Genomic DNA, 17,790 nt, shown 5'->3' with positions numbered 1-17,790 from the left:
GTTCAGTGGAGATCTCGCCGCGTTGTCGATACGCTGTAGAAGACTCTACTGCGATCATCTCGGCGTTTTGTATTTTTTATGGACGTCGTGTGATCGTCGTGAGGACGCAGTCCCGGTGTGAAAGGGGTTTTATTGAACATTGAGTTTGAAGTGCAAAGTGTAGTTTGAAGTGTAGAGTTGTCGCCCGCTAGGCGCAGTGGTTAGGTGGTCTGCTCTAGAGTCGATAGGTATGGAGTTAATCCTTACGTCATGGGTTCAATCTTGGGACTTTGATTTTAAATAGATCACGTGTCACAGTAGTTGCTGGAACTAAAACGATCCTTCACTGCTTTAAGGCCAGAGGTTACGAATACACAAATTGCAGTTCTCCACCGGCAAAGGATAGTGTCCCCATACATATGAGGGGAAAAATCTTGTAAGGGACGTTAAAACGACAAACAAAAAAAAAACAAACGAGAATATTTTAATTTATTGACTTTTAAACCAAACGGTATCTTGAGTGGTTTTTTTTTCACAAATGTTTTGTAGGGTATATATATTTAGTTTTTATTTAGTAGAGGGAAAAATGAGTCAAGAATTATAAATCATTTGTGCTGGGACAGAATTATATAATTATTGATTTGGAACGTCTCCCTTGAAATTTGCAATTAAAATACAAATTAAACTTGCAAGAGATATCTGTGTAACATTTCTTTACGTCATAAAAAAGTAAAATGCGTTTATCAAAATCTGCCTTTTTAATTATTAATGTAAAGTGGGTGAAGTACTTTAAAAGTTATGCATAATCAATCTGTACGATGCATTGCTGAAATATGAAATAATGAAATATTGACTTATAACAATTTTATTTTAAAATTATTGCTTTTGTTTGCTTCTTTATTTTTAAACGTTCCTTGCAACATTTTTCACCCATTATGGAGACCTGAAAATTAGACTAGTACTCGTCACTTACGACTTTGATTTATATGGGATCTTTTTTCGTGCCAGCACATACTGTAACAATGGACCTCTTTTTATACGGTCTTATCCAAAGGACCAGTCTTCTCGTCTCTCAGTTGGAGTCAAACCACCGTTATGATTCTTTATTCCATGCATGTCCTTAGAGTAAATTTAGTGACCACTACCCCCACGAGGTGACTACTGTATGTGTACATAGAAAAGTGGGTTTAATATTTTAGCGGCTTTTGGCGCACACAAGGATGCGCTAATTTATGAATACCGCTAAGAAATCATTTATAGATATAAACTATAGGCACGAACATGTCTACCACTAATTCATGATGAGCCAACTACTCCGTTCTCAGTGATTGCGCTAAAAATTCTTTATGTACACGTCATTTATGTTTTTTTTGAAGAGTCAAGTAAAAAGGAACGTGTTTTAAAACTAAGCTTGCTTTAAAGTAGGCCTATTGATTAGTATAACGTCAAATAAAAATTCTCTATTCGTCATCTATGTTCGAAGTATGCATAAACTGAATGCAGGTGGACATATATGTACAAGTACTTTTGACAATCAAACACTGCATTTAAAGAAAATGCACAATCACCATATGTGAATAATATGTTAATCTCACCCTTTTGTTCCAACATAATAGTAAATTAAAACAAAAATGTTCACAATTAATATTCTTTAATAAATATCTCAGAAGACATCAGTTTTATAAATTATAGGAATTGAATTTAAGCTTATTTTGTTATATTTATTTCATTACTTATGGCTGTGTCCATGCCCATGCCCATGACCATGATCTGAAAAAGGCAAAAGAAATTTATCTTACGAGTGACAACTAAAAGAGTAATTTAAAAACTGATATTTCTGCATTTATATTAAAACATTCACTCCTTCTCTTTCAGATTTATTATTTTTCAATTATAAATTTGTAATTTTTCTGTCGAAAAAAGTTTTACACTTGTAAAATTATTTTAAAAATTGGAAGCAGGTAAATTCCTAAAGAAAATTATTACAACTTTGTTAAATGTACTAAAAGTGCTCATCATTGTCATTCAAAATGAATCTTTCATATGAAAAAGAAAATCAAAGATGGCTTTAATAATACCTGGAAGACTCGGAAGATTGGGAACACGTGGTATTTTTGGAACACGTGGGATATTTCCAGGAACGCGGATACATGGGCGGGGGCTACATATAGGATTCCCATCTGTCCCACAGGTGCACTGCTGGCAACCATCTGGTGACGTGAAAGATTGTCTGGGACCGTAATGGCTGTCCCCGTAATTGCAATAAAGTTGTCCTAAAATCAATTATAAGCTTGTCTTTACAAAGAAAGATGTGAATCAAATAAAGCAGAGCATATTTTTCTTCGTAAATAATCAATTTTTCTAATTGCTCTATTTTTCATACAATAAATTTATATAATTTCTGTATCTATCTTTTCAAAGCAAGTGATACACTGTAAAAAAAAAATAATAAATTGAGCATTTTGAGGTATGACAGATTCACTTTCCTTTCTTGTAAAGATTTCTTTACCGGGTGGATGAGAGCCATGTCCGTGACTATCTGGACCGTGACAAGGAATGTCAGAGGTACATCTGATTCTTCCATTGACCTCACACCAGCATTCATTACATCCGTCTTCAGCTACAAATCTCTGCCCTGGTGTGTATCGTGTGCCCAAAGGTACGTAAGTACAGAATGGAGAGGCTGTAAAAATTAATAAAGCTATGATCTTTTTTGGGAGAATTACTCCTCCATGGCGCCTAATTTCACTTCTGATGTAATTGAGGTTTGTGTGTGCTCTGCTCCTGATTTTTGTTTTTTGAATGGATTTTGAAGCTTGAATACTGTTCGTTATCTTCATATTTCATTCAAGTTTTCTTTAACTTGTGACTTAATATTTTCAGATGTAGTTTGGAATGCCATAATTTTTGTCTGATGCTTTGTTTCTTTTCTAAAGGAGATATTGCTTTCATAATCGTGCTTTCACAAGATGTTCAATGGATACCCACAAATGCTGGCGTATTTAATTCTGCTGATATTATCACGGATAGATTTACAAATGGAATATGTATTTTTATAATTACATGGAGGTGGGGGAGATAATGGGATTGCAGGGTAATTACAATTATGTATCCATTTAGTTGTTCGTAAGTACTATCGAGTCATGTATCACTTGAGAAAACAAAAACCAGTGCTGAAAAGAAACATTATCATTGAATAGAGTTTTAGAGGAAAGGTTGATAGTCTAAATAAGTTATGCCAAGGGAATGGTAACAGTTTACTTAATTAACTTACCAGGGAAGATAACAATTTGCATAAATTACCAGAGGAAAGGTAACGATTTACAAAACTAACCTTTACGAAGGTTAATGATTTATATAATTTACCAGGGCGAAGAGATCAAATTTTGATTTACAAAGCCTACTCAGGGCCATTGAGCAGTGAGGGATCTTTATCGTGCCAACGCCTGCACACCGAACTCTGCCTCGGTTTTTAAGTACAGCGATCTCCATGGATATTTGTAAACACCTGCCCGGGCCGATATGTCCTGCCGTCTGCAACGCATTCCAGGATGACGGGCTCTGATGGAATACTTAATGGAAAATCTGATACTGAAACGTACAGAGAAGGTTATATAAAGAACAGTTTCAAAGAAACGTGTATGTGTGAAATATACAATAAAAATTTGTAGTCATATATTTTTGCATTTTATAATTTTTTAGTTGTATTGAATAATTATTCGTTTGTATTCAATTATATTTTATCTGTATCGCAAAGTTATACTATACGGGTGAAACAAAACTTACCAGGGGGAAGTGGGAGGGGGTTACCACCTCCAAAAATATGGAATACAAAAAAAAATATAATAATCAAATGAAAAATTAAAGAATACAAATAAAAATTACATGTTTACATGCATGTTACATTTGATTCTTCAAACATGTTCATCATTGCTTTATGAAAATGTTTAATCAATATTTAAAAAGAAAATATATATGATTGTTAATTAACATTAATTTGTTTCATTAATGATATAAATTCTAAGTTAGAAATAATTATAAATATATTTCAAACGCAATTTTATCAATTTTTTTATTATTTTATTAATATTTAATACCAACTTAATTTCTTTTCTTCTGTATTCTATAGATTTTTATATTATAAACATACCTCGACAACACACTGACGAGGTATAGGCAGTCCCTACACAGGCGTAACCAGCTGGACACCGGAACTCTCCTCCAAGACAGGAAGGAGCGTCGCCTCCCACGTGAAATGGACTTCCTGTTCTACATGGATTATCCTCTGTTAAAATCAAAATCATGAATATTTTTTTTCTTTAGATCTCTTATATATATAAATTGATTTTGGCCTAAACAGCTAAATAAGAGACAGTTTCAAAGGACAGACAGTTCTGAATTATGAATAACTTGGTATGTTAATTTGTTGACAAGTGAATTTGAAAAGTGATTAACAAGAATAGTTAGTTGTAAGAGAATTTTAAAAAAATCATTTTTGAATGCATAAAGAGAGAGTAAAGTACCGGGGTATTAATATATTGAATATTAACACAATATAATATAACATTTGATAATTAAAATCTTTTTCTTCAAATCTGAAAAAAATATTTATGAATACAAAAATGGACAGTGAAATAAATCAAATAATCCATTTTTAATCAGTACTTACTCTTACAACAGAATCCATTTTGCTCTGTGGTATCCCCGTGACAATAGAAGTCTGGTTCTGGACAGGACACGCCCAGGAGGTTACAGTTGGGCTGATTTCCCACGTCCTTATAATATTTACCAAAACGACACCTTATAGATGCTATAGCATGCGGTTCGTCTTAAAATTAAAGAAGAAATTGTACTGATCTAGAAAAACTAGAATTGTCCATATATCACGATACATTTCTCACAATTAAAGATATTAAATATTAAACAAAAGTTGTTTTTTAATTAGTATCTTGAGATTAGTGTTTTAGACTGAAATTCTTTTATAAATTTGAAATATGATGAAAAAAAAACCAAGGATTGTATACTTACATGGAACCCCTTGACTAAGCGTTATCAACAGAAAACACACGATAATTTTCATTGTTATATCCTTTTCAGTCTCCTTGAATACTTTGATGTGAATTAATTTTCTCAGGTAAAACAAATTCATTAAACACAAAAAGGTTAACGTAACTGGATGAGGGTTGTGTGCAAAATTGATTTAATTTGAATATAAAGTACATAAAGACCTAAGATTCTGAAACAACGTATTCAAACCGCAAGGGCAATTTACATGGAAATATATGCTAAGTGTTATGTCATTGCGTAGAGTTTCCTTGAAGAAAAAAAGTAAAACATGTTGCAGTGACATAAATTCAATATAGTTATTTATTTTATTTTCCTTATTTTGAATTCGTTTTGAAGTTGTGAACCTGAAGTATTCAAATCAAATTCAAATACTTTTATTGCTTTACGTACAGATGTCTACGTCAGAATTATAATTGGATTCATTACGAATTTTAACTTTCCGTAAGATAAGAAAGATATCCTTGGAAAATATTTTGAACATACATGACCATTTTATTATTATGCAGTTAAATATAATGGACATATTTTCAAAAGTTTTCTTACTTTTATATAAAAAGTATGTTATTTTGCTCTTTATTTTAATCTATTCATTTTTATTTAGTGTAAATAAATATATTTGTCAGTGTTAGCATCGAATATTAAGAAGTTATGTTTTTGTTTCCCAAAATATGCAAATAATTAACAATACGAAATGAATCCAAACCAATAACTGCATTTCCATTGTTTACCAATGTAAATTTTTGTTGAATGAAAAATATTTGTTACCTCTTTTTAAAATTGGATGCAAAATGCCTTAAATAAAACAAATATAATAGCAAAGAATCTATGTAGATTATTTTACATATAATCACTTTAAAAATATTCTTCATTTTCAAATAACGCAATAAAAAATTAGCTACAAAAGGAAATCTTTGTTAAACAAAAAATTAAAATTGTTTACCAATATAAATTTCGTTAAAGTTTTTGGTTTCTCTGGCGGTCCCTAGGCTCACTGAGGGCCAACCAAAAACTCTTTCAAATATCCGGAAATATGCAAAAATTGCCTTAAAATAATAACAAAATCAATATAACTATATACGAGTAATATATTTTTTTTTATAAAGTTATATGAGAAATTATTTCAATCAGAAGCTACAACTTAGAACACAGGTTTTCAGGTCTTATTTCTCAAAAAAATCTTATGAATTTATGAAAATTAAAAAAATTATTAAAAAAAAAAAGCATCTATAGGAAAAGAGGATTCTATGTGAAAAATGTATTCAAGTGAAACATTTAAATAAAAAAACCATATACAATATAGTAAATGTTTCCTTCATTCATTGATCTTTTTCTTATTTCCAAGAAACAGAATTTATGAAAAAAATAATAAAAAAATTAAAAATAAATAAAACAAAAAAATTCTACAGGAAAAGAGGAAAACACTTGCTGAGGCTTTTCAACTCGACATTTGGGTGCAATATCAATTAAAAAATAGTTGCTTCATTCTTATGGTAACAGACTCATGTATTCCATTAAATTGAAATGAAATATACCATGTAGTCTGCTACACCTGTTCCATATTTAGATGTTTTACTGACTCAACTATAAGGGCTAACTAACAACTACACTGTATGATAACGATATAATTTTAACTTTACAATGGCCGACTTTTCTCATTTATGTAGTAACATCCGCTGTCGCATGTATATGGTGTTTATTTACAATTTCCTCATTATTCGATACCCAGGTGCATGCTTCGAGTACAATCAATTTGTAAACATATGTGGGCTACTGACAAGTACATTGGTGTTACAGGGACCTCGTTTGGGTACTGAACACAGTTGCATTGCTGTTGTCTTGAACTATTTTTTTTTATTTTTAAAAATAAGTTCAGTTTACAGACTGATTTTGATTTTCAAGCATTTTTACTCTGAATTTTCTAGAGTTTTTCATGATCTTTTTAATATTTTTTTAAATATTAACATCAGGTCTGTATCAGAACAACTTTCCTATTGATACATATACGTACCAACAATAAAGAAATTGTTTCAAACAGAAACCGTTTAACTGATGCTTCAGATTCTGAGATTATGTTAAGTTTTGTTTTCTATTTACGTGGTGGGTAGCATCTAAGTTTAACTCTTCAAATTTTTACGACTATTTTATGAACATGTTGATTCATTAATTATCGATTTTTAAAAAAAAAATTTGTGGGTACAATATATGAATTGTTTTAAATTCCTCAAGTATCATTGACAATAGATAGGTAATTGATATAACAAAGCTCTAATGTTCTTCAAAATAGTTATGTAGACCCTCATAGGTTCTCTTACTAATGTTAAATTCTACATGACACATGCCATAAAAGGAAATGTTGTCATAAATGAAAAATGATATTTAAATCAAAGGGTATTTTTTATAAAATTTATTCTCAATAGAAATAAAATTAAAAATCAGTACAAAAAAATCATATACAAGATCAGTGTAAAAATGTTAATATAAAATCACAGTATTCCTTGATATCAGTGTCAGCAAATAGATCAATGGCAAATCAGAGGGATTGTTGATTATCCTGAAAATGAAAAAAAAAAATCATAAGATATACCTGTTACAATTGACATAATTGACAAATTAAAATGACAAACGACACTTTGAAGAATGAAAAATAATTTTTGATTTCATTATATGCAGAGGGACCATGTGAACTAAACACACTACATGTAACTATGTCAGATCAAAATATTGTTACTTTATATAAAGTTATCAATACAATGTCTCATTTTGAAAAAAAAGAACTTTGTGCATGTTCTAAATCATTATTGATTACACTGACTTTTCTATAGCACGGCATATCTCAAAAGTAACTGTTTTTCTTACCTGGATAAGATTGACAGGTTTTGTTTCCACATGACACCTTGCGGTTGGCTAAGCAGGTGCACTGGTTACAACCATCTGTTGATGGGAAAGTCTCTCCAGCAGAATATCTTATGTAGTTATACATACAGTACACTGTAAATAGATTAAACTTACTTTATTACATTGATCATTTTAAACAATGACGAAGGTTTTGAATTTTTTTTTTTTTGTAGCATGTGCAACGTTATTTGCCACATTTACAAACACCAATTATTGTTTTAATTTATTTCATTAATAAATACACAGCTTTCATGAAATTTGCGCATGTAAGTTTTTAGAAATGACCAAGTAACTAACTGAAAGTGAATACAAATTAATTTGACAGGTGAAGGGTTATTTACAACACCTTTTGTTGGATAAGTGTTACATGCTTTGTTCCCGCACGTGACCTGTCCCGTCTGCTGACACGTGCACTGGTTACATCCATCAGTTGCCGGGAAAGTCTCCCCAGAAGAATATTTTTGACCATTATAGTGACAGTACACTGTTAAAATTAAAATCAAAATTGTTTTATTGATATATTTTTTTTTAAAATAATTATACCATCATTACTTATTAAAAGGAGTCATAATGGTCAATGTTGCAAAGGAATTTTTTAAAATATTATTTCTAATTACCTGGGCAATACTGATCTGTACATGTTACTTCTCCTGTTTTCGTGCAGACACATTTTTTGCAGCCATCATCAAACTTTTGTCCGATGTTGTATTTTACATTTTTATATTTGCAATCTGCTTTTGGTAAAAAAGAAAATATCTTTAAAATCTTCTATATCGTGTTTTTCAAATAAAAACAATATTAAGAAAATCCAATATCATGAATTAATTTTAAAAAAAACCCAGCAGAAATGGAGACCCATCCCCCAAATCACCAGACCTCTTGTTTTTTTTTTTTTAAATTAATGTGTAATATGTATTTGATACAAAATTTGAAGAAAAAAATATTACATACAGCAAGGGTTATTTGTACAAGACACTGTTCCGTCCTTTAGACATGTGCAAACATTACATCCATCCCCTTTAGGAAACTGTGGCTCTCCATATGTGTACGTTTTGCCTCCGTAGGTACAAGGAACTGAAAATATCCAAATAATTCGCTAAATAGGTGTTTGGTACTAAATGATTATCTCGCCGTCTATTTTCGTGAATTTTTTCTAACTGAAAATTAATTTACCATCTTAGAAATTACTTTTTTTTTATTTAATGACATTAATACACTTTTCTTTATTTCATCATATCATAATTATAATGATAATAAAATATTCCAGATTTATAGATACCTGGACAATACTGGTCTGTGCATGTTACTTCTCCTGTTTTTGTGCAAACACATTTTTTGCAGCCATCATCTAACTTTTGTCCGATGTTGTATTTTACATTTTTATATTTGCAATCTATGTAAGAAAAGAAAATAATATTTTAACATTCTAAATAGCATTTTTAAAATCAAAGATTATAAACAAAATTAAAAACCATGAATTATGATAGCAAAGAGATAAAACTGAAGAAAATGAGAACACTCTAATCTCTAGACTATATATATTGTCTTTTTCATTATATATATATATATATATATATATATATATATATATATATATATATATATATATATATATATATATATACCTGTATTTAATCAGTATTTGATTCAAAATTTAAAAAAAAACTATTACATACAGCAAGGGTTATTTGTACAAGTCACGGTTCCATCCTTTAGACATGTGCAGACATTGCATCCATCACCTTTAGGAAACTGTGGCTCTCCATATGTGTACGTTTTGCCTCCGTAGGTACAAGGTACTAAAAATCCAATATATTTACTTAATAATTATTTTGGTACAATAATGATCACCTTTTCGTCTTTTTTTCGTGATTGTTTCTCTTATTGAAAATCAATTTTGCTACTCATAAATTACATTTTTTTTATTTGGTGATAATGTAACACTTTGCTTTGTTTCATCATATCATAATTATAATGATAATAAAATATTACAGATTCTTAATTACCTGGGCAATACTGGTCTGTACATGTCACTTCTCCTGTTTTTGTGCAAACACATTTTTTGCAGCCATCACCAAACTTTTGTCCGATGTTGTATTTTACATTTTTATATTTGCAATCTATGTAAGAAAAGAACATCTTTTAAAACTCGACCTTAATATGTTGAAATAAAAAAATAAAAACAAAATCCAATACCATGAATTACCGGTATGTAAGCAAAAAGATAAAACATAAGAAAATGAAAACACCCTCCAATCACTAGACGGATGGTCCTATAGATATATATATATATATATATATATATATATATATATATATATATATATATATATATATATATATATATATATATATATATATATATATTACAAAATAAGAAAATATATATATATATATTACAAAATATATACATACAGCAAGGGTTATTTGTACAAGTCACGGTTCCGTCTTTAAGACATGTACAGATATTGCATCCATCACCTTTAGGAAACTGTGGCTCTCCATATGTGTACGTTTTGCCTCCGTACTGACATGGTACTTCAATAAAAAAAGTATAAACATGATATTTAAAATACTTATTTTAACAAGTAATATCAAACATTGGGATTTAGCAACAAAATGTTGTAATTTATATGTTTATTATTGACATTAAATGGATAAGTTTTCAGTTACCTGGATAATCATATTATAATATTATTATTATAATTAAAAAGTATTACAGATTTTTAATTACCTGGGCAATACTGGTCTGTACATGTTACTTCTCCTGTTTTCGTGCAAACACATCTTTTGCAGCCATCATCAAACTTTTGTCCGATCTCGTACTTGACATTTTTATTTTTGCAATCTGTTAAAGGAAAAACATACATTTTTGTTTTTACATATTTCCAAATACACAAATGTACTTCAGTAAAATGAAAAGTTAAAAAGAGGATATGTTATTGTATTTGTATAAAATGTCATTATTTCTAAGTAAATTCAAAACTTTAAACATACAGCAAGGGTTATTTGTACAAGACACTGTTCCATCCTTTAGACATGTGCAGACATTACATCCATCCCCTTTAGGAAACTGTGGCTCTCCGTATGAATATGTTTTGCTTCCGTACTTACAAGGGACTAACAAGATAGATAAAATATATAGGATAATGATGTCGACAAACATTTAGATAATTTTCATGAAGACACAAAGCATAGCTTTCTAAACAAATTGTCCGAAAACAATAATAAATTAAACAAAATGTTGCTAATGTAGAAAAAGGTATTTTTGTTAGAGTATTTTTAACATCTTAATTTTCCTGGAATTTGCTTGCTTTTGATATATCAGTCCAGGTAAAGAAATCAGAAGCACTAAACATTACTGTGTTGTATGATTTGAAGACATACCTTTTTCTAAACAAGTTACATGTCCGTTAGCTAAACAGGTGCAATGTTCACCAAGGTTATTGTAAAACTTTTCAGATGGAAAATAAGTTTTTCCTTCATATGTACAACCTACAATGTCAAAATTACCAAAAAAGTTATTAACACTTCATTAAGTTTTTTTATCAATGTTTTTTAATCAAATGTATTAATATGAAAATGAATTTTAAAAAATGTGTGCATATAAAATGCATAAATAAATGTTATTTTGCAAGAAAATTATGAATTTTGTACTTTGGGTTTTCTTTTCAGTCGAATTTACCAAAAAAAATCTATATAGAAGTTATTTCCTTGCAAAAAAATAATTTCAGGTGACATGTTTTTAAAAAATTCTAAGGAATATTGTACCTTTACAGCACACGGAGGATGTTTCTTTTGTCCCTATACACGTGTACCCTTTGGGACAGGTAGACAATCCATAATTCTTTAAACAGTTAGGAGCATCCCCGTCTCTTGAGTATGGTTCACCAACTTTACATGGGTTTACAGCTGTAATGAGGATTTTAAACTAATCACTTCCATTTCTTGTGACATTTTCAGTAGAACAAATGAAAGTATCTGGTTCTATGTTGTTTTCTTGTCCCTACTCCGATGATAACAATTACATTAGATTTATTGTATTTTCTATATCCTGTACACACTACACATGTGCGTTTGGTATAACTTTTTGAAGTCAAAGGTATAAAAAAAGAGCTTAACAAGAACTTTCAAGTAAAAAATCGGTAGAAAAAAGGGTAGTGAAAAAAAAACAAAGAAAAATCAAGGTCTCCATTAAGAGGGAAGACCTTGACTTTGCTAAAACTGACCTTTACAACAGGGTCCTGGTTGGTCGGCTGGACCGCCTTGACAGTTATATCCTTTAGCACACATTGGGCGCCATGGATTACACAGCTCCTCATTACCGAGATCAGCCTGGTAACGCCCGTATCTACACTTCTGGTAATCTGGTGTGGTGGGTCCATAAGCTAAAACAAAAATTGTGTTTAATGCACAAGGTGGTATATTTTGGTCAAAAACATTAATATAAATTTATATTATTTCAATCCTATATTAAGACTTGTTTACAAAAGTTTAAAATTTAAATAAAATGTTCCTTCAATACATGTATTCTATAAATATCATGTAGTTCATCCTATCTATATTTTCACGAAAATATATTTTCAAAAGTTTTATGAAAAATAAAATAAATTGATAAAAATAAAAATAACTTACATCTGGCCTCAGCATTCAAGGCAACTAATACAATAGTCACTGTAATCTTGTAATAAAACATGATTTTACTCTCTTATCTTAATCTATATAGAAATCTTTTGCTGATATGCCTTCTTATATACCTTGCATGTTTCGAAATTATTCAGTTTCAGGAAATTGCAACGATAAACAAATTGATGGATTGAATAATTTATTGCAAAGATATAATGACGTATTTTCTTAAACGTTCATGGAAATATGTTTGGGAATTACCAATTTAATAGGATATTCCCAGGACTACGAAAAGTCGTTTTTGTAAATGATTTGTTTAAATTAATATGCATGATCTTAAATTAAACTTCAAAAAGACGTTAATTGATTGATTAGCATTATTTTTATAGCAGTCAAATAAATTGTACATGGATGTGCTATCATTTTCAATGACATATTGTGCATTATTGATGCAATTTGGTAAAACCTAAAAATAATCTTCCGATTTATTCAGATGAATTTCCGAGAATTTGACTCGGCTATCACAATAATAAAAAACGAAATTATTTTTGCCTCATTGAATGATTTGTTTGTTCCAATTAAAACTGGATTTTTCAGGTCTCGTTAGGTAGGCAGTATAAGGTCATATGTGTTGTGAAGATTCTTTCGTTAAGAATAATGTTTATTTTCTGTAGTTGAAGGTTAGTTGGAGACATTTATAGGATAAGGCAAAATTAATTCCAAAATTTAGGAAAACAAATCTTAAAACAATTAAAGGAAGCATGTCTTTTACAAGTTTTTATAAGTTAAATCTTTATTTTCTCATTCAATTTCAATTTTTTTATTCTTTCTTCTGTGTTTTCTAGAATCATATTTTTAAATTTTTTTTTTTTTTTTTTTTTTGTTATTTTATTGAACTTATTGTCTTTTCCTTTTTTTATTTGCTACTTCATAAATTCTTTCAACAGAAATAACCATTAAAAAAATTTCATTTTTAACATAATATATTAACATTATATCATTTAAAAATTTCTTGAAATGAAATATTTATTGTGATTTATAGTTACAGTGCATTGAGCATATAGTTCCAATTCAATAAAACAGCTTTTTTTCTTCAGTAAATCAAACTCAGCTTGAGAAATTGTTTGTATTGTTTATTACATTTGTTATTTACTATTTACTACGTTAATGCGTACTTTATCATACATGTGTTGAAAATCTGAAATTCTCCAGTATACTAGATTCTCGGGAATCCGGCCACCCCTCTAGTCCGGCCATTTTATTCAGTCCGGCAGGAGGCCGGTTAAGAGAAGTTTTACTGTACGTGAAAAGATGAAAACCTTGCTATGGCCTTCTACTCGACATTTAGATATATCGACAACGTATTTTCAATTAACCATGGTAATTTCCATTCTTATTTCGATACGATATATCCTTATGAGCTTGAGATAAAAGATACAACATAGTCTAACACATCTGTTTTAAATTTGGATATTTTACTTGAAAAGACATCTAACAACTAAGCTCTATGATAAACGTGATGACTTGAACTTTTCTATCGTCAACTTCCCTTACTTAAGCAGCAATATACCTTCATCACCTGCATACGGAGTTTACATGTCTCTGTTTTACGGGTTGCTCACTCCTCCATGGCACCTGATCCCATTTTTGATGTTTTTGAGGTCCGTATTTGCTCTACTCCTCTTTTGTATTGTTTTATGGACTTTTGATCTTGAATACTGTTCGTTATCTCCATTTGTTTTGCAGTGAGTATAATAAAAATAAATAAGTATAATTTTAATCTACGTTATAAAATTTAAATGATTGGGTATTTTAATACATGTAATGCATAGCAGATTTTTGGGAATTGAAAATTAGAAACAAAATGAAAATAAACATTCAAAATGAAAATCAATCAGAAGGAACAAAATTTAAGTTACACACAATGAGTCAACGTCGTGTGTTTCTTTTAAGAGAATTGTATTATAAAACAAAGGATTCATGTGCTTTGATGACTAAATCGAAATTTCGACAACTCAATTGTATGTAAAACAAGGAAAAACAGCTGCAAAATGTAAGCGCTTTGATTTTATCGTCAAGGTCAAAAAGTCAAGGTCATGCCTCCTTTATTTTGAGCATGAAACTTGTAAACGACATTGAAGAATTTGTTTAATATTGTATCAAAATTTTTGGTCATCCGACATTCATATTTATAGCATTGAAACCATGGTAAATTCTTCAGCGCATGCATATAATAAAGAAGATGAAGTGAATTTGTATTTTGGGTTTGGGCTATACAAAGATTTCTGTTCTTCTTTTTTTTCTCCATAAATGTAAATTAAACCTGTGATTTTCTGAACCTAATATCTGCAAGGTGCCATGCAAACATTTTCCTTTTGTGAATTTTCCTGTTTTTCGCTGCGGTGCCTCTTTAATTGAAATATTCCTATAAGAAGTAAAGAAATCAGACGCAACCTACATCCATTTAAACTAGAAGTTCATTCCACTTTATATTTTAAAAGAAAACATTTACATAACCTTCAGTGTTGTCTACTGAATTTCTTTCAAATAATATACTGTAGATTGGCAAATATTCACGATGGTTTTAATTTCGATATTTTTTAAATTTTCCAAAATTAAACCAATCGATATTATTTTTTTAATAATGTTAAATTGCTTATAGGAGAGAGAGTACTTTTAGAGATATCGTGAAATTTTAACACCGTGGAATTAAAACAATTTACAGTATTTAGTCTAATTACAGAGATATTTTAAAAAAAAGATATTTTTTCACAAGGAGAGAGAGGGGGGGAGAGAGATCTTTTGCTAGAATTTCTTTATCTTAAAAAATTTCTTTAACTAAAATAGATATCACTCAGTTAGAAAAAGCTTTATTTTTGAGATACAACATTCTATAAATATTCTCCCTATATAAGGTAAAGAGATATCTTTTTTTATCTTTGAGTGGTATATCTCTATAAGGTAAATTGAAATCTCTTTAAATTTAGAGAAAGCATGTAAGGAAAAAGATAGATTTTCCTTTTCATCGAGACATCTTTTTCATGAAAATAGAAAAATGACTTATTTTGGACATGTACTGAAAATGGATCATTTTTTGCATACATCATCGATTTAGAAATAATCAGCTCTTTACAAAGCTTGGTGCATTGCTGTACGTTCTTTTAAAATACCTAATAATTTTTTTTAATAATGTGAAAGTACTATCTGAAAATCCTTTTTCAATAGAATGTTTTACTGCAATATAACTTGTGTACCTTTTATGCTTTTTGATTTTTTTATAGTCTGAGGGAGCACGTGCTAACGCTATAGTTTAGATTATACTTAATGACAGAAAAAATATTACTGAAACCTTTTACAAAACGTGTTGAACAGTTTCATGATTTAAAAATTAAATCAAGAAATGGTTTTCAGCCATTTCAGTATGAGATGGTTATCCTTTCGTCATTTAAATCCCTTAAAGAATTTTTCACATAATTATTGAGTCATATCCCTGCCAGTAGAGTGTTTTAGACAGATTAGGGTTTTGAGCAGTGATGGATCATTTTAGTGCCAGCATCTAAAGCAACAGGGAACCCCGATCTACAGACCTCACCCGAAGGAATGGTCTTTGCATGGGTTTCAAACCTGCGATGATCTATACCTTACCTGGCGACTCTTTCAAGAGCAAATGCTCAAAAATGCGAGCACCACTCGGGCGACCACTGACCTTTGTAGAAGAGGAGTATTTATTAAATAAATGAATGTTGCAATTAATGACCTACATGTTGGTTTAATGTGCAGAGTTTTGATGGAAACTTCTTTCGTTATCCAAGGCGTTTTTTCTGCTATTTATACTAATTATCTACTTCTGTAAAGCAAGCATTCCTTTATTGCTGTTTAAATTTTAAAAATGTTGAAAATGTTATATATTTTTCAAAATAACTGCTATCTGTGTTTTAGAATTATGATGGCAGTATGAGTAGACATAATTTAAAGACATAAAATGAAATAACTATATACATGAAATTCCTTCAAATATTGTCATGATTGCAGATGACATTGAATAATTGATCATGCAGAATACGTGTATCTAGAAGGTCTACATTAACTGACTTTACCCTTTTGACCTTAGAACTATCCATTAAATTATGCATTATTATATCCATTTAAAGATATAAAATTATTTTATCACCACTGAAATAATGTGTATGACCTTTTGTTCATATTCCATTTTCTGCTGACTATTTCTTTATTGCTGTGTTCGAAATAAACTAAAAAGTATAAAAGTATTATTTTAAAGAAAAAAAGGAGAAAAATTCCATTGCAACCAGTCATTGTTGTTCCTGTTTGAGAATTGGAAAAGGTAAGGTTTTCTTTAATTTATTTGTCTTTTTGGTGCTCTTTTGTTATTTATTTTGAAGCTTATTATTGTTTTTATCACATTTTCCTTAATATTCCAAGTACGTGTGATCAATTTTATTCTAGGGGTAGAGCTTTATTTGACAGGCCTTATTCGGTTAAGGTTGTCTGTTTATAATTAATACCAAATTACTGTATTTTTGTAAAGAATGAGCATTTTTTAAAAGAGTTGGAATATTTTCTCGTATTATATGTAGAATTTTCTTTTCTGGAGACAATATGTTACGTTAGGGAGAAAGCAAGTCAAACATGCTATCAAAAACATCACAAATATTTATAATGTATATGTATTTACAGGAACTCATTTCATCAATTTGACACAAATCAAAAAAAAAAAAAATAAAAGAAACTAATGCTATTGCCTAAAACTGATATCACCGACAGAAATCTTAAACAAAAATAAAATGAACTAGATATGAAACTCGTTGCGAGCAACGAGAGGTCTTCCGTCCAGTTCTGGAAAGAAAACGTAAAATCGGGGTAAAAAAGTATATAAAAAAAAAAAAAGATTTGCACACAAGGGGGATTAAAGTCAAGTCGCAAGCAGGAAATTCCAAAGCACTAAATATTACGCTATCGGGACTTCTACTCTAAATCTACTTGAATATATTAAGAAGACAGTGCTTCTCTCTTAAAATTATGAAAGGTGGGTCACTATTCAAAATTTAGCGCCAAACGCCACGAATTAATCTTGCGCCTTTTCTTTGGAATTTTCTATTAAATAGGTGTGATAGCTTCAATGAAATTAAAAAAAAATCGTTCTTATAGCCTTAGATTCCATAAAAAAATATTTAACACATTTTACAAATTCCATATTGTATATAT

The 17,790-nt window shown here is 29.8% G+C and overlaps 2 protein-coding genes across 8 annotated transcripts; both read right to left on the bottom strand.

Annotated features, from left to right (window-relative positions):
* Positions 1 to 1,613: 1,613 nt before the first annotated feature.
* On the bottom strand, positions 1,614 to 5,130 carry LOC134239284 (uncharacterized). Its single transcript, XM_062721464.1, has 7 exons — positions 5,008 to 5,130; positions 4,649 to 4,807; positions 4,130 to 4,264; positions 3,454 to 3,570; positions 2,489 to 2,662; positions 2,058 to 2,252; positions 1,614 to 1,749 (listed from the first exon to the last, which is right to left on the bottom strand). The coding sequence occupies exons 1-7, from the start codon at positions 5,126 to 5,128 to the stop codon at positions 1,709 to 1,711; spliced, it is 942 nt and encodes a 313-aa protein (XP_062577448.1). The 5' UTR covers positions 5,129 to 5,130; the 3' UTR covers positions 1,614 to 1,708.
* Positions 5,131 to 7,435: 2,305 nt separating this feature from the next.
* Positions 7,436 to 12,681, bottom strand: LOC134239277 (kielin/chordin-like protein). Of its 7 annotated transcripts, XM_062721449.1 has the most exons (15): positions 12,577 to 12,681; positions 12,171 to 12,329; positions 11,713 to 11,853; positions 11,329 to 11,436; positions 10,939 to 11,061; positions 10,676 to 10,789; positions 10,357 to 10,479; positions 9,948 to 10,061; positions 9,618 to 9,740; positions 9,221 to 9,334; positions 8,893 to 9,015; positions 8,559 to 8,672; positions 8,288 to 8,425; positions 7,903 to 8,034; positions 7,436 to 7,597 (listed from the first exon to the last, which is right to left on the bottom strand). In XM_062721449.1, the coding sequence occupies exons 1-15, from the start codon at positions 12,635 to 12,637 to the stop codon at positions 7,593 to 7,595; spliced, it is 1,692 nt and encodes a 563-aa protein (XP_062577433.1). In that variant the 5' UTR covers positions 12,638 to 12,681; the 3' UTR covers positions 7,436 to 7,592. The 7 variants fall into 7 exon arrangements, with proteins under 7 accessions (XP_062577433.1, XP_062577434.1, XP_062577439.1 ...); XM_062721450.1 differs by lacking the exon at positions 11,329 to 11,436; XM_062721455.1 differs by lacking the exons at positions 8,559 to 8,672; positions 8,893 to 9,015.
* Between the last annotated feature and the right edge of the window lie 5,109 nt (positions 12,682 to 17,790).

This window comes from Saccostrea cucullata, unplaced genomic scaffold, assembly GCF_032062105.1.
Source record: "Saccostrea cucullata isolate Sc308-1 unplaced genomic scaffold, CSIRO_AGI_Scuc_v1 ctg317, whole genome shotgun sequence".
Classification (NCBI taxonomy): Eukaryota; Metazoa; Mollusca; class Bivalvia; order Ostreida; family Ostreidae; genus Saccostrea; species Saccostrea cuccullata.
The sequence above is the reverse complement of the archived record's forward strand: the minus strand, read 5'-3'. Positions and strand labels throughout refer to the sequence as shown.